Source organism: Netta rufina (assembly GCF_964035555.1).
Source record: "Netta rufina genome assembly, chromosome: 14".
NCBI lineage: Eukaryota > Metazoa > Chordata > Aves > Anseriformes > Anatidae > Netta > Netta rufina.
This window is the reverse complement of record NC_140137.1, coordinates 11897884-11921028: the sequence shown is the minus strand read 5'-3', so window position 1 is coordinate 11921028 and position 23145 is coordinate 11897884. Positions and strand designations below refer to the sequence as shown.

At 56.1% G+C, this 23145-nt stretch overlaps 4 protein-coding genes across 6 annotated transcripts; 2 read left to right on the top strand and 2 right to left on the bottom strand.

Moving 5' to 3' along the window:
* Positions 1-419: 419 nt before the first annotated feature.
* Positions 420-4247, bottom strand: THOC3 (THO complex subunit 3; the record flags this gene model as incomplete). Its single annotated transcript, XM_084295265.1, has 6 exons — positions 420-1046; positions 1357-1457; positions 1547-1708; positions 2060-2264; positions 3136-3292; positions 4065-4247. The coding sequence occupies 6 exons, from the start codon at positions 4245-4247 to the stop codon at positions 883-885; spliced, it is 972 nt and encodes a 323-aa protein (XP_084151391.1). The 3' UTR covers positions 420-882.
* Positions 3274-19630, bottom strand: KIAA1191. 3 transcript variants are annotated; one of them, XR_014618851.1, is made up of 8 exons: positions 19506-19630; positions 19237-19427; positions 18213-18339; positions 16467-16591; positions 14367-14473; positions 13919-14058; positions 13004-13702; positions 3274-3292 (listed from the first exon to the last, which is right to left on the bottom strand). XR_014618851.1 is itself a non-coding variant. In XM_084295266.1 (7 exons), the coding sequence occupies exons 1-7, from the start codon at positions 19531-19533 to the stop codon at positions 13494-13496; spliced, it is 927 nt and encodes a 308-aa protein (XP_084151392.1). In that variant the 5' UTR covers positions 19534-19630; the 3' UTR covers positions 11914-13493. The 3 variants fall into 3 exon arrangements, 1 of the variants encoding a protein (XP_084151392.1); XR_014618852.1 differs by lacking the exon at positions 3274-3292 and adding an exon at positions 10758-10898; XM_084295266.1 differs by lacking the exon at positions 3274-3292 and having other exon boundaries at positions 11914-13702.
* On the top strand, positions 4231-10735 carry SIMC1 (SUMO interacting motifs containing 1). Its single transcript, XM_084295264.1, has 10 exons — positions 4231-4444; positions 5111-5857; positions 6033-6253; positions 6766-6835; positions 6945-7090; positions 7546-7716; positions 8197-8325; positions 9272-9428; positions 9510-9594; positions 10511-10735. The coding sequence occupies exons 1-10, from the start codon at positions 4331-4333 to the stop codon at positions 10729-10731; spliced, it is 2061 nt and encodes a 686-aa protein (XP_084151390.1). The 5' UTR covers positions 4231-4330; the 3' UTR covers positions 10732-10735.
* A 1015-nt stretch (positions 19631-20645) lies between the features above and the next one.
* On the top strand, positions 20646-22272 carry ARL10 (ARF like GTPase 10; the record flags this gene model as incomplete). Its single annotated transcript, XM_084295041.1, has 4 exons — positions 20646-20831; positions 21200-21362; positions 21466-21641; positions 22096-22272. 4 exons carry the CDS (start codon positions 20646-20648, stop codon positions 22270-22272), a joined length of 702 nt encoding a protein of 233 aa, XP_084151167.1.
* Positions 22273-23145: the final 873 nt, after the last annotated feature.

Here is a 23145-nt window from a genome sequence, read left to right as displayed (position 1 = left end):
CTGCCCTGCTGGGGGTGCAAGGATGGGGACACGGGTACGGGCTGGGGTCACCTGCTGCCAGCACGGCCCTGCTCCAGCCATGGGGGTGCTGCCAGAGCGCAGCAGGGAGGGCAGGGCGGGGGGAAACAGGATGGGGATGGCCCCACGGAGCTGTCCCCATCCTCTGTGCGGTGTCCCCGGTGCTCCAGCCGTTGGGGGCGCAGCGCCCTCTGGTGCGGTGACAGCACAGGAGATGGGGACACGGGGATGGGGACAGGGAGAGGGAAGGGGCCAGCAGCTCAGCACCTCCCTTTTTCCCCCACTCACCTCCTCCTGCCCCCACAACAGCCACAGGCGCCTTCGTTACGGAAGAGGATTTATCAAAATTATAAAAACAACCACACATACAAAAAAAAAAAAAAAAAAAAAAAAAGCCCCAGCGGGGGGGAAACATCCCCCAGCCCACGCGTCCCCCCCACCCTCCCCGTGCTGCCCCACGCGGGGAAGAGACGGGGGACGTGTGGGAGGGGAAGGAGCAGGCCGAGCTCCGGGGCTGCCCTCACCCCCAGGCCACGAGGGTGATTCTCTTCAGTGATTCTCTTTGGCCACGTGCCTTCGGAACAGGCCCTGCGTGGCCTGGAGACAAGGCAGCCCTGAGATAGTGAGGGGGGGGGTTGTGCTGGCACCCCCAGCCTCACCAGCCCACCAGCTGCTGTTTACAAACGCTCTCGAGAGCGGCACACGAGGAGCTGGGACAACAACACGAGGGCACTGCCGAGCGGGTGAGGAGGGGAGCGACCCCCTCAGCCCCTCCTCACCCCGTCCTGCGCTACCCGAGCACCCTCCCAACCCCGGGGGCAGGGCAGCGTCGCCTCCCCGCCACCCTGCCCCGCTGCCGTTTCCTTAGGAGTCATTGGGGAGCCCAAAGAGCTTGACAGTGCCCGCCTCCCGGCTGCTGTCGTATTTGCCGTCTTTGTCGTCGCAGGCGAAGGCCAGCAGCGGCCTCTTCGGGTGCCAGGCCACTGTGAAGGTGGGGGACTCGCACTGCACCTCCCAGAGCTTCTCTCCTGCACGGAAAAGGGCCCACGTCAGCGCAGCCCCGCGCTGCACGCTGCCCCGTGGCGCGCAGCAGGGCCGAGCACCTGCCTCCTCCCTCCCACGCAGGGCAGCGGAGGAGCAAACGCTGCTTCAGCGCCTTTTAATCACCTGGTGACAAGGCTCAGGCACGACACGCAGATCTACGAGGGATTAGCGAGGCAGAGGCTCCCTCTTCTGGCGCTCTGCTGCGCACACCAAGCTCCTCCAGCGCCCTCCCAGCTCCACCAGCGCTTCTCCACCCGATTCCCCCCTTGCTGTTCCCCAAAATTCAGCCGTTACCTGTCTCCACCTCCGCAATGTCAATGAAGTGATCCTCCGATGCCGACGCCAGCATCTTCCCGTCGTGGCTGAAGCTCAGCGTTCGCACGGGCCAGTCCAGCCTGCAGCGGGAGGGCAAAGCAGAGAGTGAGCGATCCCCCCACGGCCACGAGAGGGAGGAGGCAGAGAGCGTCGGGCCAGCAGCACCTACCTGGAGAAGCACCTCACGCACACCAGCTCGTCCACATCCCACAGGCTGACGAGCGCATCAGCGCTGCCCGTGGCAAAGTACTTCCCCATGGGGTCAAACTTGATGCAGATGCAGTTGGAGGGATGGGCGTTGATGGACTGAATGGGTTTCAGCTCCGGGTAGCTGCGGAGATGAAGGGAGAGGGTTAGGAAGCAGTGAGAGAAGGGCGGTGGTTGTGTGAGAGTGTAAAACACGCGGGGACTCTGAGTGAAGCAGGACAGTGCAGGGCGACACCGCTGGAAGCCTCGAGGGCTGGGTGAAGGAGACAAAACCTCTGGGTCACGCACAGGGGGCCCAGCCCAGAAATGGGGCGGCCTCATTCCAGACAAGCTTGTTCCCACCACAGGACTGGGGATTTCTGGGGTGTGGGACCTCCCAAAAGCAGCACGGGGGGTTGCAGACTGCCTTGGATGACAGAAACGCACCAGGACAGCCAGCCCAGGAACCCGGCCCACTCATTGTCCTGGCACCCACCTGAGGATGTTGATGCAGCCGTTCCCGTTAGTGAGGAAGAACATGTTGTTATCGTTGTTCCAGGAGATCTCATTCACCTCAAACTTGAACTGTTCCTCCGCTTTGGAACGATGTGTCTTGGCATCGATGAAGGTGACAACATCATCCTTGTTCCCCACTGCGATGGTCTGCCCATCAGGGCTCCAGCAGATGTTGATGTTCTCCCCTAGAGGGGCAGAAAGACAACAGGTCTCATTTCCACACATATGAGGAGCCTGCAGAAGCCCCAGAGCATTAAGCAGGTAGGCTGCTTTTATTCCTGATCCAAGGCCCCAATCTGCTCCACTAACTCTGACCAACTCCCAGATGAGACAGACTGCCAGGTCTGCAATTTAACATTCACACTCTGCACAGTAACTGTCCAGCAACATGCACAAGGACTGAAAATTAAACTTCGCAGAACCATAGTTTCAAGTCAACATGACTGCACCACTACCGTTTCTGTTTTAGCCACAGCAACCACCAAACAAGGTCAAATCAAAGACCCCCTTAACTCGGCAATCTTCAATATCCAGAAAAAGCAGCAGCCAATGAACACCCATGAACAAGGGTAGGAACAAGGCAGGCTGCAGTTATGCCACCTTACAACATTGTTTCCAGCTCTGACAATTAGAAGTCAGAGATTTCTTAGGCCAGAGATGGTATCTGCGTCAATCAAGCCATACATTTGAAGAATCGCTTTCTAAATCCATGTAAACTTTGACTTCCACCTTTTGTCTCTGCAAACACGCCTTCCCCAGCCTCCAGCCTTGTAGCCCCCAGACTGTAGGGACGAGCACACAGGATGCTTTAACAGTCAGCTGCATATTTCAGCAGCTCCTCCAGTCCTGGCGCCTGCGGGAGCCAGCCCTCGTGGTCACTGCTGCCCCTCACCCCAGCTCAAGTTAGATGAGGGCGTCACGAAACCAGAAGCAGCAACAAAGCTGCCCTGATTGCCAAACCCAACACACGAGGCCAGGGAGCAGGATCATTGCAGAGGGGTCCCACGCAGCGGGGGTGCTGTGGGGCCCAGCAGCCCCCAGAAGGCAGGGACCCACCTTTGGTGTTGACGGTGGCGATGCACTTGGTGGTGCGGACGTCCCAGATGCGGATGGTCTTGTCCCCAGACGCTGTGACAAAGAGGTCGGGGTTGCTGGGGTGCCAGCAGAGCTGATCCACGCTGTCCCCGTGCCCCCGGTAGTTGTTCTCCTTTACCTGGGGGAAGAGGACGGTTATCCGACGGGGAAAAGAGCCCCAGCAAGGTCAGCCCATCCCCGGGGGCACTGCCAGTTACTGATCCCAGCACCTCCACCACTGCTTCAGTCACCATCCCCAGCCTCCCCTAACAGACACCAACCCCGGTACCAGCCCCCATATCCCAGTACTGAGTCCCTGATCCCAGTACCGGCCTCCACACCCCAGTACTGGCCTGTATGCCCTAGCACCAGCTCCCTGATTCCGGTACCAGCTCCCACACCGCAGTATCGGCCTCCAGGCCCCGGTACCTCCCCCACACACCCCAGTACTGGACATCAGATCCTGGTACCAGCCCCCACACCCCAGTACTGGCCCCTGTGTCCCAGTACCAGCTCCCTGATCCCAGTACCAGCCCCCACACATCCCAGTAACAACCCCCATATCCCAGTACCGGCCCCCTGACCCCAGTACTGGTCCTATGACCACAGTACCGGCCCCCACGCCCCGGTACTGGTCCCTATGTCCCAGTACCAGCTCCCTGATCCGGGTACCAGCCCCCACACCCCGGTACAGGCCCCCTGACCCCAGTACCTCCCCCGCACACCCCGGTACCTCCCCCATACCCCAGTACCAGCTCCCTGATCCCGGTACCGACCCCACACACCCCGGTACCTCCCCCCATACCCCAGTACCGACCCCCACGGTCGCTCCCTACCCCAACCGGGGTCCCTCCGCTGCTCCCCCCCCCCTCCCCAGCGGCCTCCCCCCCTCCCCTCCACCGCCGCCTCACCAGCCGGTCCTTCTCGAGCAGGAAGACGCTGGCCGTCTTATCGAAAGAGCCGGAGGCCAGGCGGCGGCCGCAGCAGCTCCAGGCCACCGAGTGCACCTTGGCGCCGTGAGCCGGGAACTCGCGGCTCCGCGTGTTGGCCCGGAACAGCTCCTGCATGGCCTGCACGTAGGGCGACACCGCCATGGCGGGGCCGGGGCCGCCGCCGCCGCCTCAGGGCCGCCCCCGAGCCCGCCCCGCCGGCCCCTGACGCGCTTCCCGCCGCTAAGATGGCGGCCGCCCCGTTCCTCACAGAGGCGGCAACCGACGGCGGCCGCTCCCCGCAACAACGCCGCCACCGCCTCCTCCTCCGCCGCCACCACCACCACCGGGAGAGCCCCGCGGTGAGGGAGGGAGGGAGGAGGAAGGGAGGGAGGCGCCACGCGGGGCGGCCCCGCTGCATCCCCGGTGCATCCCCGGTACAGCCCCGTCCCTGAGGGTTTTGCCGCCCCCACGCCTCAGGGGGTGCCCCCCGGTAGCCGGTTCCTCACAGGGCGGGGGGCTGAGGGGCCGCTCGTTGCCCCCCGACCCCGTTCTGAGGTGGGTTGGGGCTGTTGGAAGCCGGTAGCCCGGTGGCAAGCGGTTGTCGTCCGTCCGTCCCCCCCCCCCCGGTCGCCTCGCCACGGCGATGTGTGCCCCCCCCGGGGAAAGGCAGCGGCCCCCGGCCGGGAGATGCGTGGGGTTCGCCTGATTTTGGGGCAACCGCTCGCCAACGCTTCGGCATCACCGCACGCCCCGCCATGGATGTGGAGGTAGCACTGGGACGAGGAGCTCCTGGCACTCCCTGACCATGGGAGGCCAAGAGTAGGGCTGGGGGCTGCTACCCGCAGCCTGCCCCAGCCCCCGGGCCAAGCAGCGGGGGATTTGCTCCATGTTTCTGTCCCCAGCCGCTGAGGAGCGAGTTCCCACATCCCCAGGGCTGTCCCGGCTGAGCAGGGACAATGTGGTGCTGGTGCCGCTGTAGATGTTCCTCAGGTGTCACCACTGCTGACACCTCTCTGTCCCCGCAGGAGATTATCGATCTGACCCATGAGGACACAAGCACAGAGGCGACGCCGTGGAGCAGCGTCACCGTCATCGACCTGACGAATGAAGACTCGTGCAGCCCTCCTCCGCCCACGGACTGTGCCGACTGGGAGCCTGCTGGCCCAGCCAGACACGCGTCCCATCCCAGGCTTTGCTTCACCACAAAGCAAGAAAGGGAGGCGGTGAAGGGGCTGAGGCCCGCAGCACCCCAGCGCGACGCTCCTGTGTACCCCTGTGCTGCCGCGGACACGGCAGGAACGGTGGAGAACGAGGGCTGCTGCTCTCCTGCCTCCAGCCACCACAGCTCCTTCTGCAGCCCGGAGCAGAACTGCAGCACCACCACGTTTAACAGCGACTTGGGCTCCCTGGCCAGCATGCTGCTGGACCCAGACCTTTTCTCCCTGTCCCCCTCCAGTCTGCACAGCAGCAGCAGCAGCTGTGGAAACTGTGGCACAGAGGAGGAGACTCCCCACACCTCCCAGCTAGAGGAGCTCCCCACAAGTCCAAGCCCTGTCCCATGCAGCATCGCCACAAGCCCAGGGAAGGCCAAAGAGCCTTTGCTGGAAGAGGGGGACTCAGCACTAAAAACAGCAACCCAGCAAGCGACCTCGACCCCAGACAGGACCACGGCTGACAGCACGGTCTGGCTGAACAAACTGCGCTATTTCAGGAGGAGCGGAGTCCACCACCTCCCCTTCCACGGCTTAACACGCAACAGGGAAAAGCTGCAGGTAAATGGGGTTCGGAGCAGGGGCAGCCGCTGCTCTGCCCTTTCAGGGGAAGCTTTGCCCGGCGATCGGGATTTCTGGTTATTGCTGTTCCTTAGCAGTGGGCCCCAAACACAGCTGGGTTCCTCTGCACCACAGGGAGCTGTTTTTTCACCCGTTGCCTTTGCCTTGCACGCAGCAGAAAGCCGAGCTCATCCCCAGCAGGAGGATGAGCATGGTGCAGACCACCATAGAGGAGAATTTCCTGGAGGGCACCTTGCATTTACTGAACGACTTCGTCTCCGGCCAGCACTACCCTCCCAAAGAAACCATCTCCCACCTGGTCAGGCACATCCTGCTGAACCCCCACCAGGGGGAAGTGCTGAAGGACACCTACGTGCTGCTGATGAAGATCCAAATGTACGTGTTCCCTTTGCCACCACACCCTGGGGCTGCCCAGCAGACAGGTTATCCTCTGTGGTCCTCACCCACGGAGAAGGGAACGATTTCCTCAGGATGATCCTTCCCCTGCTCCCTGTTATCAGAACTGATGCAGGCACCACGGGGGCAGGTCGGAACCACGGCTGGCATAGACAGCAGCCACTGAACACCCAACTGGATGGAGGACGTGGGGATGAGGGAGGCAGGGGATGCTGAGACAAAAAGGAAAATACCAGAAGCACGCGTTAATCCTTGAGTAGCAAGGTAGCTGCAGGGACAGCCTGTGACACCAGAAGTCCTGTAGGACAGAGGAGTGCTCACCTTTTTCCTAAAGAGGCGATGAGCAGATGTGGTGAGAGGGGAAAGGGAGAGGGCAGAGCTAGAGAGGAGGCAGCATGGGCACCGGAGCAGCAGGGACAGGGGAGGGCCTGGGGTGAGGGCTGCCTGACCCCAAGGTGGGTGAGTGCCAGCAGACAACACTGTCCTTGCAGGCTCCATCCAGCCACCACCAGCACCGTGGGATGGGACTGGGCGCTGCTGAAGTACATCATGGAGGACCAGGTACTATTCCTCAGCCACGTATACGAGCCCGTTCCCAACACAGCCAAATTCCCTGACGCTCCTTGCCCTGGGGCTCCGCCAGCCTCACACCATCTCTGTCTGCCCCCAGGAGAAGCCCCCTGGCCGCCTGCTCTTCCTGCAGTACGTGGTGCAGACCCTGCAGGATGACTTCCAGAAGAACCTGCAGCTGCGCCTGCTGCAGAGGTCAATTGCCAAGAAAGTGCTTTCCTGTAACGAGTGCTTCAGCAATGTGAAGTAAGGGATGCCTCTTCCTCCCCTCTACTCCGACCAGATGGGGAGGGGCAGGGGCTTAGGGGACACTTCTTCAGAATCCAGGTCACATTTTTCAAGAAACAAGCTTAGGAAAGAGAGGAAACTATAGGGACCAAGTGTAAGGAATAGTAGCAGGTTTATGACAGGTTTATGACAGCAAACCTGCAAAAATGATGCAAGGCATTTCCAAACCACAGCCTAGCAGGCTTTTTTTCAGGAATGAGATCAGATTTACCTAGCTCAGTACAGGAATGAGGAGGCAATCCTCTTGTCAAGCACCTAAAGCTGCTGCTCAGCAGAACTATTCCCCAGCCTGCCCACGCAGGTGGGACATCTCCTCCCTCCTTCGGGTCTTTCCTCAGCCTCCAAGCAGAGCTGGAGGTCAGGACACAGCAAGGCCAGGCCCATCCCCACTAACGCTCCTGTTTCTCTCCCAGGGAGGTGGTCGAATGGTTGGTGGCAGCAGTGACAGGAATCGGGTTCTCCCAGCCCCAGGAGGCGGAGGGGACGCACTCGGCAGCAGCACAGGCTGAATGCAGCTCACCCGCAGCGAGGCCGTGCAGCACTGGCGGGGCAGAGGCGCTCCCATCAACCGTCTTCGCCCAGAAGTAAGCCCAGGGCCTGGCTTCCCACTGCCGTAACGCGGGGCTAGGGGCAGGGAGAAGCAAGACCGTGTCCCTGCCAATTGAGGGAAGCCAGGCTGTACCTGCACACAGCTTTACTGCTGTTTCCTCTGGGGTAGAGGGGCTCAGGGAACAAGAGGCTCCCTCACTTGGTGGAAAACTGGCTCAGTGAGCACCTTCCTCCTGCATCAGGGCTGGAGCCCACAGCCCAGGCTGCCCCATGCTGTTCCTCCAATGCTCAGTACAGCCCCGGAGACTTTCCTAAGGCCCCTCTGGGGATTAACTGCTTCCAAGAGCATCAGATTCAACAGACACCAAGGGACACCACAGGGCTTCGCAGGAAGCAAATCCAATCTAACCTGCTACTTTCCCTGACACCCCTCGCTGCGAGGCACAGTGATCCCACCCCCAGAGCTGTGCAGAACGAGGGGTGCTGTCTCCTAACGTTGACTCTCTCTGACCTAGGGCAATGTTCCTGCTCCAGCGGATGCTGTCCATGGCGGTGGAAGTGGACAGATCTCCCAACTGCAACTCCTACAAGATCGCTGATTTAATATTCCCATTCATTCTGAATATTCCTGTGAGAAGCCAAAGGTGAGACAAATGTGTGCAAAGCAGCATCTCCTTACCGGTCAGTGGTCTTATTCCCAACTTGCATCTAAATCTGAATGCATAAAGGAATAGAAGGTATTATAGAAAGACGGGCCCATTTGTGACCCAGCCAGCAAGAGCACAGCTATGGGACTAACAGAGGCCATCAGCATCACCAACTGCACCCATCTCCCCAGTGTGATGCTGAGAACAATCGATTCTCCTACTTGTTAAAGTTGCATAACCTTACAAACGCACAGAGGGTCTAAAAAGCAGCTCTGCACGAGCACAGTCGAGTCCCAGCAGACAGCACTGATTCCCAGGCACTACTGAGAAGCTCCTCAGAAGTGACACTTCCTGCAGCTCTGCCTGGACAAGCTTTTGTTTGCTTCTGTAAGAAGTGCAGTGCCTGAAGCCAAGGCACAGGGCCTGAGCGGCTCTGGCATAGACGTGAGACCACAAGGCACAGATGTTTCAAACCCTTTCAGATCCTTTTAGCAGAACTCTGAGCACAGACTGGGTCTAAGCAAGCCAAATCGACTCTAGCCAAGCTATCACTCATTCAAGGCAGATCTCCTAGATCCAGCTGGCAGCTGACACCACTCCACACTTGCTTGGCTCTGCTCCCTGCGAGTCAGCAGGAATGGCTAACTGCTGCACAGGCTGCTGGGCAGGGGCAAGTGAAGCAACTCAGCTTGTTCCACAGGCCATACCCAACTCAGGTTGCCACAGATCAGACCCAAATACTGTAAGCACACCCATGGCCAAGCCGCCTGACAAAGGTTTGTCCCATCTGGTGGGCTTGCTTCCGCTGTCCTTGTGGGCAGCCCCTCCAGTCACCCCGCTCTCACACCAGATCAGCACCAGCAAGACACCAGAAACATGCTGAAGCAGCTGCTCCTGGCCAGGCTGTGCTGTCTCCCCCACAATAAACGCCTTTGTCTTTCAGGGAAGCTCTGTTAAACAGCATGGATAGCCACCTCCTGCGCTGCAAACTGCTGGAGATGATGTTCCATCACAGTTGTGACGTGCCCACAACCTTGCCCTTGTCTCTGTCCAAGATCCTGTATTTTCTGGGCCACTCCTCTGTGCTGCTTCAGTACCAGGTATCCTGTCCGTCCTCCCCCTTGCATTGCTTTCTCCTGAGAAAACCTCTCCTACTAACCAAACCCTGTCTCCTGTCCTAGGATGACGTAGCAACGTGGCAGAGATGGGACGAAATGCTGGAATACTTGAGTTTGCTGCTAATAAGTTACCAAAACGTAATACTGGGTAAGCAGCCTGTTCTGGCTTTGATAAACACAAACTCATCAAGAGGCTGCAGTGGAACAGCCCAAATACTTCACCTCACCACTCTTGAGCTCACAGCCACAAAGGCTTAGAAAGATGATGTGCTTCCATCCTTCCTGGGAACTATTCTCAGCAGTCAGAGCAAAAAAAAAGTGCTACTGCATCAAGCAGGGAGCACCACCTGCTTTGCCAAGTTTAGCTGCCAAGAAATTGCCTGAAGTAGCAGTGCCAGCCCTGGGAAGTAGGCAGCGGAGCGCTGTGCACCCACTCTTAAGCTGGGGGCACAGCGGGCAGAATTCAGTGGCTTAGGAGGAAAAGCAGAAGGCAAAGGGGGTGGTAAAGCCAGGACACACCAAGCACTTACACTGGGCAGGGAGCACCACCAGCAGCCCTGGAAGGAGCACTATTTCTGACCCCTGCAGATTGTCACAGTCACAAAACGCTCCCATTTTATCCAAAATTTCCTAAAGTCCCTTACCAAATCTGCTTTACCGGAGTTAAGGCGCTCAGATAAACACAGAGAAAACCACAGCCACATGTGCATAGTGTGCTGATGTCCCTGAAACCTCAGAAGAGCACCATTAAGCTCTTTGGAGACCATCTTTGCAGCTGGACAGCTGTCCAGTCTGCCACTAGCACTGGCAGAAGGGACGCTACAGCCCTGCCTGCCCCTCTCCATGTCTCAGTCTCTCTCCACGCACAGACAGCTCCAGAAGGGGACAGTGCCTTCTTCCACCAGGCTAGTCTTGTGCAGGAGTGCCAAGGATAACCAGGAGGGAGCCTGCACAGTTCCCAGCTGCTCTGCTGCTGCACAGCACTGCCGGGGGATGCTGCAATTGGTCCCTAGGAGGTCAGCTGGCCCATTGGCACCTCTTCCCAACAGCATTTCCTCTTGCAGACCACTTACGGAGCTCACTCTATGAGCGGATGGACTTGATCATTCAGAAAGCCAAGCCCAGGCTCCAGGATGACGATGAGATCAGCCACCTGGACATCTACCTGAAGACAGAGGACTTCCTCAGCCGAATGCAGCAGCTCCTGGGGCAGCCCTTCCCGCTGCAGATCAAGGAGAAAGTGTGCATGATCCAGCAGCTGTTTCTCATCTTCACTGCTACCTGATGCAGCTTCGTGTTTCCTTTAAAAACTGTGAACTTAAAACTCTGTCTCATGCTGCAGTCTCAAGTGTCATGTCATGTTTAATATATTTGGAAAATCTTTTGTTTACAGTGTCAGAATTTCCTTCCAAATCTGCCTCATCCTACAGTTTTCCAGAGCACTTTGTACACCTGTGAAAAAAAAAAAATTTTGTATTTGTTGAGCCTCTTCCTTCTTGGTACCCACAGCTCTGCTAGCTGTACCTTGGGATAGCATTAGTCTGAAGCAGCCATGAACTGGCAATAGTTTGCATGGCAAAACGCCCTAATACCTGTTCAATATCTAGGGAAGTTGATGAACTTATCAAAACACAGCTGTAGATAACAGCGAGGAGGTTCACAGTGTCAAGATCTCCAGGACACTCAGGGGATGAACCTTTCCCTAAACAATCCCACCGATGTGACTTGGAGCAAGGCAGCTAGCCACATCAGGAAAGGCATGGATAGCAGCCTCAGCTGGAAGGGCAGCACTTCTTCCAGAATGGTAATTCAGCAGGTCCACAGTTAGATGTTGTTTTCTGATACTTTGATCATATCCCAAGAACAAAACCTGAGCAGGATACAGCAAGCAGAATGAGAGCATCCCACCAAGAGACCACCCCTTAACAGCAGCCTTTGGAACTAAACTGAGATGTAACCAGGACCTGCAGCAGCAGACAGTACAAGAGCATGTAGGTGCTTCAGGATCCATTCCACCACTTTCAGCTCTGCAAACATTCAAAGAAAAACAAGGCAGTGTTCAGCTCAGTCATGCCCAACACCCAGAACTGTGTGCTCTATCAGGAGCACTCAAACCCAAAGGAGGAAGGCAAAGCCAGGAGCTGGGCATCACTAGGCAAACACCAGCCTGGTTCCCACATCTGTGCCCAGCTCCTTGGTCCAGGTGCAAACATTCATCTGAACAGCTCAAGAAACTACAAGGTTTCATCAGCAAAAGGCCTAAAACAGGACTTAATGTGGCTTTAAACCTAGTCTTCCTGTCAAAGGGGAGTTTTACACAGCAAGTATTTGCCACAATGAGTGCTCTCAGCCTTTGTAGGCAAAACCTTGGCCCCACACTTGTTGGCCAGCAGCAAGCAGCCTGGTAGACACTGCACAGCCCCACATTTCTTCCACAGGTGCTTTACCAACACTAAAAACCAAGGACCTCCATTCACAAGGGTTTTATTTTCTTGTAACAAAAATCATACACATTTAAGACATGAATACAGACAATAAATTAATGTCAAATGAGAGATTCTGATCATCAAGGTGCAAATGACTGGTGACAGCGGTAACTGCTCGGCTGGGTGGGAGGCTTTCAACCTAACACTGCTGGCAGTGCTGCTGAAGCTTGAGATGAAGCAGAGCCACAGAATATATTCCTCAGAGGGCAGCTAACCAAGTGAGCCAGTTCCTGAACAGTTGGAGCAGGCAGAAGCTCCAGACCACAACCTGAAGTCACCTCTGTAAAAAGTCCTTGTAACAGAAAAACTTCTAACGACAGATGCAAGGCTGCCACTCCCACCTCAGCACCACAGAGCTGTCTTCTGGCTGAGGGAGCTCCGCAGCACAATCACGAGATCAAGAAGAGTCCTGATTGCCACAGGACGGGTGACAATTACACAGCAGTGCTGTCTACAGATCAAAGGATTAGATGGCAGCTAGGAGGTTCTTCCACTTTTCATGAAAGCAAGTGTTAACTGTTTGCAGTAACTGGTAAAAACTAGGCCAAAAAAACTACACGTCACTGTGTCACAGCACGGAGGAGGAACGTTTAGCCTTATCTTCCACTTAGTCTTCCCCCAGCCCTGGAAAATCTGTTTAATGCTGATGAAACAAAAGACCCTTTTGAGAAGTGCCACTGGTGCCCAGTACACTTCTGCATGATTCACACAAGATGCCAGAAAACCAATGAAGCAGCAACCAGAGTGCCAGAACTACTGCACGCCTGTCTAGGACGAGCATGGACAGCGTTGCTTTGCAGAAAGAAAAGAGGATTTACTTGGTTCAAGCCACACCAGCTCTGGTCATTTCTACCATTTCTGGAGGAACCCAGAGAGCTAGGAGAGAAGCAGTTCTCTCATTACTGCCAAGCCTCGTTAGATCCTTCCCCTACCTTTATAACAAGAGTATCTTATAACAGGCAGGGCTACGTTCTTCCTTTGAAGTTAGCCCAGGAAGAAGCAAGTTACTAGACACTGAACTATAAGGTCACAGCAGACAGTAAGGGAGCTGCACGTTTAAAGCTGACCTACCACGTTCCCAGAGCAGTTTTCTTCCCTCCTGGCAGCTAACGGTCCAGCTTTTGCTCCTTGCTTGTTTTCATCATTTTCTGCTGTTCTGTACGTGACAGAACCAGTCCTCCTGAGGGTACCTCAACACTGAGCAGGACAAGCCAGCCAGACCACACGCAGACACGCCAGCCTATCTGCACGCCCACGCAGTCCTCTCCCACAGGACGTGGCTCAAGGTTTTACTTTAGCACAGCATACCGGGAAGCGTGTCTCGCAGTGCAGCCTAGCAGACAGAGCTGGTGCAGCACAGCAGAGAAGATGGTTTGCAATCAGTTAGCACGAGTGCAGGAGTTTTTTCCAGGACTGATTCAAGGCTGGCATTAGGAGGACAGTCACAGCTATTTCCTTTTCTGAGATGAGGAGCTGGAAGGGAGACATTCCTATTTTACTGCAGCACAACGGCACAGGGACACCTTGTAGGTAGGTACTAGGGATACCAGCAGCACTTTTCCTAGAACCCAGTTGGAGTGAGCACATTCAGATCCCGCGGTTTGATGTTATGGGAACGCGGAGATTGTTTCCTCCCTTCTGTGACTGGAATGTCCATTTTGGGTGGCTTGAAGGTGACCGGATCCTCTGACATTCTAGTAGCCTGAGCACGCATCAGCTCCATTGGGGATGGCTTCTGGGCACCCTTATAGGATTGGATGGTAAATCCTCCTGGTAAAAAAATAAAAATCCCAGCAAGTAAGGGCTAGGAAAACTAGCCAAGTCCTTTCTCCACTCCTGCCAGTACTGAGTGCTGTACCATCCTGTTTGGCACAGAAACAATACGAGTAGCACACATTCCCCCAAGGTGAACAGAAACAGCTGGCATTTTTGCTGTTTAACATTTCTCCCCACCTCCTGCAATGCAGGAGATTTTAGAGGACATACCTGGATCATTGGTGGATTTCTGGATGGCTTTGGGTCCAAAAAAACTCCATCTTTCAGATGGCAATCTGTCCCCACCAGCTTCCATGGCAACAAAGTCTGGGCCAGTGATAGAAGCAGAGGATCCCTGACTGAACCAACTCCTATGGAAAAAAATTACCGGGATGTATGAAAAGACACCACTTCAGGTGGGCCCCACCGCACCAGAAACTTTACATGTAGTTACCAGGGAAAACCTGAAAGATCTTAACAGATTTGCCTTGAATTTGCCTTGATTTGACAGAAGTCCCATAAGCTTCCAATATATTTGGTTCTGATGCAAATCCACAGCAGTCCCTGAGCTCCACCCCTCAGAGAGTCCCTCACAGCATAAAGGGGATATTTGCAGCACATCCCACCTCAGCAGCCTGCAGGAAACCACAGAGGCAGTGATCTGCCAGGGGCAGGGTACCTGTTTTTATGCTTGGGAGAGGAGTGGGGAGTGCTGCTTGGAGTGGACTGAGCAGAAGAAGTCTGTTTGTCGTCTTTTGTCATTTCTCCACTCTGCATTTTTAGCTTCTGTTGGGAAAGGCAAGAGAAACACAAGCAACAGACCTTAAGTACAAGGCATATGGAATGCAGCCAGTTTTACTGTCAAAACTGGACAGCTGTTTGTATCACAGACAAGGGATTTTAAGTGTTATTTTAACCTGGTTATACTCAGTATTACAATACTTGCATACACCCCTTAAGCTTCTTTCCAGGTCGCATACAAACATTTCATCACTATGCTCATGCAAGTGGACACCCTCCAAGCTAATGGAAGAAAACCACGTAGCTCACTGCAGGTCAGTCACTGCTCAACAGCAGCACACTGCTGAAATACCAGCGCTCCCAGGAAGGTTGCCTCCAGTGCAGCAGAGCTGGCTGAACTGCTGGCTGCAGGGCAACAAGTCCAAGTGCCACAGCAGCCGTGTGTCTGGAGCACTGCTCAGAGCAGAGGCTTCAGCCCCACAAGTTCTCTAACGAAGGTGAGACAAGGCCTTGCGCAGAAGCCTAGGAGCATGAGACACTGAGAAGTAATTCACAAACAAGGTGAAAGCACTGCACTAGAACAACAATTTGGACTGCACGTGAAGAATACGTCCGGTCACACAGCAATCAGGAGCTGGGGGCGTGTGACCCAGGCGATTACAAGCCATTCTGTACAAACAGAACTTGAAAGAAGTCACTTGAAGGACAGTTATAGTTCAAACGCTGACTGCACAGGCACCTTCTCAGAACATTGCCTGTGGTTATCCAAGCCACACCAACACAACTCACTGACGCTGCTGCTGAAACTTTGACCTTGCAAGGGTACGCCTGGAAGGCTCGCTATTGAAATCCAACTGCAAGATCACTGTGGGCAGCTGAGCTCACCAGAAACATGTTGGCTGGAGACCTTTGTCTTTATTTCCAGTAAGAAGCAAGCCCGATTTCATTTTCTAACTTTTAACGTTAGAAACGCGTGGTTTACAAGTAATCTGGTTCTGGCTTGTTTCAAGGAATAGGTAACCCAACTAGAACAGTGCTTATTCAGAGACTGCTGATTTGTACTGCAAAGTTAGCTCAGTACAAAGTCAAAACAAAGGTCCAGAGCTTCAGCACTGCTGTCCCAGTGCACCAGGAGTTCCTGGGTTCATTACAGGACTCAAATGAGGCTTGGCATCACTAAGGCAGCAGCGAGTAGAGTTCTAAGTTCAGTCCGTTCAACGCTTAACCACCACAAACACCTGATAAGTACCTTCTGCACTTGGCATCTTAATGCTATGGAAAAGTAGCATTGGAAGAGATGAGGGTAATTCAAGATCATCAAAATAAGCATCAAGCTGGAAAATGTAAACAGGACCTTTAAAATTGGAGAAGTTACTTGGATTTAGGGATAAGACTGAAGGCCAAAACTCACCAAGCATGTTTATTTCAGGTGTCAAAGGCCTTCTCTGCCCTACCCTCAGATTAGTGTTACTCAGCACAGTAAGATCTGGGAGTGCCTCATCCACTTACCACACAGCTGAGCTCCTTCAAAATTGCATTTGCACATAAAAACATATTGAACTTCAAATTATACTTTCTTTAAAAAATGTGAGTTGGCAAGTCTCTTCCAGTTCTTGAACAGAAGAACCACAACAGAGACGAGCGTTTGCAGAGAGAATGGATGCCAAGCTCTGCCCTCAATACCCAGAAGGCTGGCATTTCGTGTCAGCTATCCCCGGAGAGATAATGCTGGGACAAACACTTAATGTTCACTGCAGGGCACCTCTGGGAGGTACAGCAAGAAGCTAGGCTCTGTACAGAGATGTCCCCAGCTGGAAGTGACTGGGCAATATTGCAGTTTTCAGAACAAACTGTTTCAAAACTATACAGGCCAACAGCAAGTTTAACATAGGTGGGTAATCTTTTTACACAATACACTAAACGCCTTCAGAGTAAGCAGTTTAAATAGTCCCAGCAACACGTTCCCAAAGTTATGTCAGACAGGTGTCGGGCTAGTACACAACCAACACAAAAAAAACACAAGGAAAAGAAGTCTTACATGCACTGCCTCAGCCACTCGGTGATACTTGGTCTCCTCCGTGGTGAGGCCTTTGTGGGGAGTGTAGCCAGCTTCTCGCAGCCCTGCCTGCTGCTCAAAGCGCTGAATGCTCTCCTGAGTCTGCTCTGGAATGGACAAGAGCACACGTTCACACAAAAGAGCCGCCACAAGCAGTTCTAGAAAAGGCAACTCGAGTGACCACAGGTAACTTCATCGTTCATACCTACTGTGACGAGTTGACAGAGGCTGCAAGATGAAACTAAGGAGCTGTTCTGACCAGGAGGCTATCCTGAGTCACAGGGCTAAGCGAGTCAGATAGGCAGTGCTTTGTCCCAAATCACAGGATGCATTGCAGATGTAACACTTGTATTTAAACACGTTTAATCCAACAAGCCGCATCACTTCTAATTACAATTTCCAAGTCTAGAAGACCCCACAACAAGCTGGATATTTTAAGTGGCCCCCTTGATTTTTCAACTTTTTTGCCAATGAAAGAGTAAGATTTCTGAAAGACTGCCCACACCAGCTGATCTGACAGTCACAGCCTTGCAGAGCAGGTGGTAAAGACTCCCACAGCAATTCTAGCTTAGGTAAAATAAGTTACTTCAGCCAACCACAGAGCCACCAGCCAATAGATTGATACCAGTTCAGTTCTTGAAGCGAGCACCTTTTTACTATCAGCATAGGAAACTGTTCTTAGTTTGACTAGTGAATCAAAGTTAAAAGGAATTAGTACACAAAAAGTTATTGTCTTTTTTAAAAAATAACTTCCATTTTAATGTTAAAGTTATTTGCAGTGATAGTGCATTGTACAAGAGATCTAGAAGGTTTTTGTCTATTTCCAATTTGCATCTGAACTTCTCTCCTGGGAGGAGCAATTCAGAGTTCCTGACTTCTTACTGCATTAGAGCATTTTAGGCCGTCATACTTTTATCTAGATAGTTATTTTATCATTGTACTAAAACAAAAGCTGCTTTCCAGCAGGAAGTCCCTACTCCTGCACAGCACCTTCCAATATGCAGGTCATTTTTGAGCCACAACAAGGAACAAGCATAAAGCTATTCCAAAATGCTGGCCTAAAACCTACCTAGGGGTCTTTAGCAACATTGCTTGTAGGAAAAAAATAATCCCAGCTGTTAAAAGAAGAGGCAGCAGGCACAGAGTAACACATTTAATTTCCCTTGCTGCAAATGAACACATTCTCTGTGCAAACATAACTGGCCCAATTTCATTTTAAAGCTTCATGATTCATGAGTTTTTTTTAAAGTCTGGCTGTTAGCGAGACACCTGCTGCTGTTACCATAAATGCCATGAAGTGCTCCATTAGCTCAGCACATCACCTGTCCACACAACTTCAGGTAATTGCAGAACTCTACCTAACAGCAAGAAATGCCAAGTTAATGAGCAAACACCCAGCAGCAGCCTCTGAGCTCCAGCGTAAGGCGGTGTGGACTGCAGCGCCCTATCAGCACAGCACATTCCCTGCACTCCCCCTCACTGCTCAACTCCTGCGCCAGGAAACACGGAGGCTGTAAGGTGGCCTATCCCCTAATTCCCTGCTTCCTTCTAGAAACGTCCTCTAATGACCGTGTTGATTAAAAACAGAGTTTCTCTGAACGCACAGACCATCCAGGAACACTTACAGTTACCTCGAGGCACTACCAAGCCGGACCACACTCCCGTGCCCACACCCATCAGCCACCAAACTACAGAAAGCAGAGATCTTACAGAAAGCTGAGCTCTTACTTGTGATGAGAGAGTTCATGATGATATGAGTGGCCTTGGCCTTTACCACAGGTACCTTGTTGACGCTTTCGGTGGAAGATGAAGGAGTTATGACAGGTGCATTCACATGAGCATCCCCCTCCTCCACCTGTGCAGAAGAAGGTGTAGGTTATGGTGAGAAAGTACCTCAGCTCTTCGTCACAACACATCTCAACTACCCCAAAAGAAACAAGGCCGAGTTGCACTAGCAGCAAGACTTTATCACACGGAAAAAAACGCTGTTCTATCCACAACCAGGGAACACTTATCGTCTGAACCTTATTCTTAGTAATGAGCAAGCAACTTTCATTCAACATTCGAAAACACGCTGGGCTCAGAGCCAACAAGTCATTAAGTTTAAGTTCGAAAAGGTCAATAGGAACAAAGCTAGAACACATCCACGGCAATTCGCACAGCCACACGCTGGACTGCAAGGTCAGGCGGGCAGGAACTTCTCCACAGACAGCTCAGAAGCAACAGCTGTTTGCAAAACGACAGTCTCACAGATGAGAGGCTGCTGATTAGCTTTCCCTTGCCTCATTCCTTATGTTTCCAGTGCCTTACTGGAAGCACTTCACACTTACAGAGCTACCAGTGGCTGCAAGGCCCTAGCAGCCAGGCAGCAAATGCTCCAAAATAACAACTCCAGTGAAGCAGTGACCTCCTCCCCCTAACACTGAGGTTACTGTTCCATGACTGGACAGTTTACTTTTTGTGCCAAACCACAACTTCAGGGTTTTTTCCACAAAAAAAAAAAAAAAAAAAAAAAAAATTAAAGGAAGAGATGAAAAGCAGAGGGTAGGCTCACGGCTATTCAGTTCCATTCAAGAGCAAGGAGCTTCACGACTCAGGGAACAGCCCCTAAGAGCTGCTCTACCACTGAAGCACCCCCACAGGGGCTTAATTCCACCTCATTAATGCCAGAAGGGTATTTTTTAGGAGGTTTTTAGTGAAACCGGGCGCCCCGGGCCTGCTTTTTAGGGAGATTTCCAGCGAAACTCCATACCTTCGAGAGCTCCTGGTACTTGCGCTCGGGGATGACGGGCTGCTTCCACAGCACCCCGGCGCACAGGTCGGCGGGCGGCGGCGTCATGGGGGCCGTGTCCTCCAGGGCGTCGTCGTAGCTGAAGGCCCGCCGGGGCACCCCGAGGGGCAGCGACATCTTCCCGGCCACGGCCCCACCGCCCCGCTCCAGCGCTGCCAACACACGCACCGGGGCTCAGCGCCGCCGCCAACCCGGATCTCCGGGGAACGTGGGGACGGGGAGAGGCTTACCGGGAGCGGCCGGTGGCCGGGAGCTCATGGTGGTGGTGGTGGTGGTAGGGAGCCGTTACCGGGCCCGGGGCGGCGGGGAGGGCGGCGGCATGGCGGGGGAGGAAGCGGCGCCGCCTGAGGCGCCGGGCAAATGGCGCCGCCTCCCGCCGGGAGGGGTTTTATAGGCGGGCGGCGCGCGGCGGGAGGCGCGGGGGGTGCTGGGAGTTGTAGTTCGGGTGGGGGGTGCTGGGGGTATGGGGGAATATGGGGGGATATGGGGGATTGGGGGGTGTGAGGGGTGTGAGGGGATGAGGGGGGTGAGGGGCGATGAGGGGCTATGAGGGGCTATGAGGGGCTGTGGGTGGGCACTGCTGGAGGTGCTGGGGCTGAGATGAGGCTCGAGGATGCTGCAGGGGGTGGGGGAGACATGGGGCTGATCCATTATGTCCCCCACAGCCCCCATGTCCCCCATGCCCCCCCATGTCCCCCCCCAGCCCTCACCGCCTGCACAGCCCTGCTGTGGGTGCTGCCCTGCCACCCGCCGCCATCCCCTGCCCCTCTCTGTGCCACCTCCACCAGCAGCACCTCTCAGGCCATGTCCACGTCCCCCCACCTCAGCGGGGTTGGGGGTCTCCTGCCACCCCACCGCAGCCACCCCATGGCTGGGATCTGGCATAGGATGAGGGCACACGGCTGCCTGCAGCTGGGCTGTCCCGGGGCCATCGCGTGCTGTGTGTTTTTAGCGGGACGAAGCAGCCCGAGGGCAGTGGGCACGGTGCTGGGCAATATGGACACAGCGTACCAGGCTGCCAGACCCGCTGTGGGGCTGGGGGCGGCTCGGAGCAGCTCCAACATCAGCCACACCATCGCCTCCCACCCTCCTCCTCCCAATCTCCCCATCTCCCCGTGCCCCCTTCACCTCCCCGCCACCCCTCCCTCCTCCCTCTTCCCTCCCTCCATCCCCCCACCACCCACCCACCCACCCCGGGACCCTCTCCCAAGCCTCCCAGCCCCCCCACCCACCCCACCGGCGGGCTCCCATCGTTCCCCTTTAAGCTCGGCGGTGACGCTGGGGGCGGACGTCACGGCGGTGGTGGCGGGGTTGCACATCTGGCAGGTTGCAGGGCCGGCAGGTTGCACATCTGGGCCGCACGGCGCCGCATGGCTCCCCCCAGAGCTCTCCGCGACCTGACCTTGGCTTTGGGGGCCGCCGTGGTCGCGCTGGGCTCCCTCCTCTTCATCGCCTGGAAGCTCTACTTCCGCGACACCGAGCTGGGAGCCAGCTGGGACAGCTGGTGGGAGCGGGAGGTGAAGGAGCTGCGGGACCGAGCCCCCCCCGGCAGCACGGTGAGGACGAGCAGCGGGGACGGTCGCCCACCGGGATCCCCCCCGAGGATGGGGAAGGAGCAGGGAGATCCCGAAGTGCTGAGCCCAGCAGGGTGGGGAAGGTGCACGGGGTCTGGGTTCCCTCAGGGTGTTCCCCAGGACACCTCCACCTCCCACCCTGGGGTGTCCGAAGCCCCCTCGGAGCCCACCCAGCTGGAGAAGGGTGTGTAGGGTGGGGGGGGGAAGCACCGGGACCCCCCCGGCACTCCCGGCTGAGCAAGGGAGCTGTATGGACACCCCTGGCTGGGAATGGGGGCACAGGGGGCTGGGGGGAGCCCCTTGTTTCAAGCCAGCCCCTAAAGCAGCCCCCCTGTGCCGCTGCCCCCCAGGTGGAGTGGAAGCAGGTGCTGGTGCTGGGGCTGGACGGAGCGGGGAAGAGCAGCGTCCTGCACTACATCTGCAGCCAGACGGCCAGGAAACGCATCCCCCCCACCCTGGGCTTCAACTCTGCCCAGCTGCAGGTCGAGGGGCTGGAGATGGACCTGCTGGAGGGTAAGGCTGCCCGTTTTCCCTGGGGGAGGCTGTGGGGACACAGGGGACACGGCCACCTTACTCACCCCTACGTACTGGCACTGATCCTACCCATTTCTTGCAGTCGGCGGCAGCCAGAACCTGCGAGCGTACTGGTCCCATTACCTGAGCGGGGCCCACGTGCTGGTCTTCGTGGTGGACTCCGTGGACAGGGCTCGCCTGCTGACGGCCCGCCAGGAGCTGCACGCGCTGCTGGCCCAGGAGCCCCGGCTGCCGCTGGTGGTGCTGGCCAACAAGCAGGTGGGTGCCCCCCTGCAGCTCCCCGGGGGGTGTTTCCAGCCAAATTGCCTCTCTTGTGGGACTCTAAGGGGAAATCTGAGCGCCCCAAATCCCCCAGCTCTTGCAAAACCCTCGCTCGCGGGGCCGTCTCCCACAGCCTGTCCCAATGCGCAGCTGCCAGTCCTTGTTTGGGCACCTCCCCATGTCCCAGCTAACGAGTTCCCGGAGAGCACCAGCGTCCAGAATCCCCAAGGGGTGACAGATTGCCCAGGCAGGCAGCCAAACGCGTGCCTGCGGCCGCTTCCCATTAACCCCCATCCAAGTGACCGCCCTGCAAGAGCAAAGCGCTCCCGGCCAGCCACCAGCAAAGGGCTCCTGGCAGCCCCCAGCACGCCTGGCAGCCACCCGTGGGGCTCCCAGCCCGCGGGCTCGGGGCCACGCAGCCCCCCCCCAGCCTCCTCCTGTCCCCCCGCAGGATAAGAGCGACGCCCTGAGCGCGGAGGAGCTGCGGGAGGAGCTGGCGCTGCAGGCGCTGGGCGGCCAGCGGGAGCTCTTCCTCCTGCCCACCAGCGCGACCTGGGCCAGCCTGAGCACAGCCACCAGCGTGCTGCACCTCAGGAGCCTGCTGGTCAGCCTGCTGTCCCAGTCCTGAGCCCAGAACGGCTCCTACTGGGACGTGCTGGGAGCTGCTGGAGCTGGGGCTCGCTGGCAGGACCCACGGCACACGCCCCACAGGGTTTGGGGTTGAACTGATGTGCGGCTGCCCTCAGGGACACGAGCAGCAGGGGAGAGGGCAGCCGCCCCCCTAAATCAAGGGGGGAAGCCTCCTTTGGGAGGCAGCAGCAGCACCGTTACCTCCTGGTGAGCAGGGAACACAGCACAGGGCAGGGCCCTGCAGCTACGCGCAGCCCTGTGGGATAGCGGGGCTCAAATACCGAGCTAGCTGCCCCGCAGGCTCCCCTAGGGCAGGCGAGAGGCACAGAGCAGTGCAGCAGCCACCAGGAAGCTCTCGGGGGGCAGGAGCAAGTCCCTGGTCCTGCTGTGATGGCAACAAGGACCCAGGCAGCACCGCTCACACCACCCCTGGCCTCCCTGGAGCTGATGTGGCTGATGGAGCCCTAAACAAGGGGAGTAAAAACACCCCCTGCTCGCAGCTTTCCCGTGCTGATGAAGGCTGCGTGGGCTCTCCTGCCCAAAAAGCACGCCTGTGGGAATAACCAGCTCGGGCTGCACGCAGCTCGCCCTTCCTCAACCTCTGTTTTAAAATAAAGCCCTGTTGAGCAGGTGAAAGCAGGCGCTGCGCAGCCCCGCTATGAACATGGGCCGAGGATGTGCTACTGCTGGGTAGGAAGTTGCCCCGCTGCTCTTCTCCTTCCTCAGGGCTCAGGAGCCGCAGAGAGCCGTGCCTGCGGGTGGGAGGGCTGCTGCCAGGCAGTGCTGGGCCCTGGAAAACTGTTAGAAGTTGGGGAGTGCTTTGGGGAAGGGACTACGTGCTGGCCAGTCTGCTGGGACACCCTCTGTACGG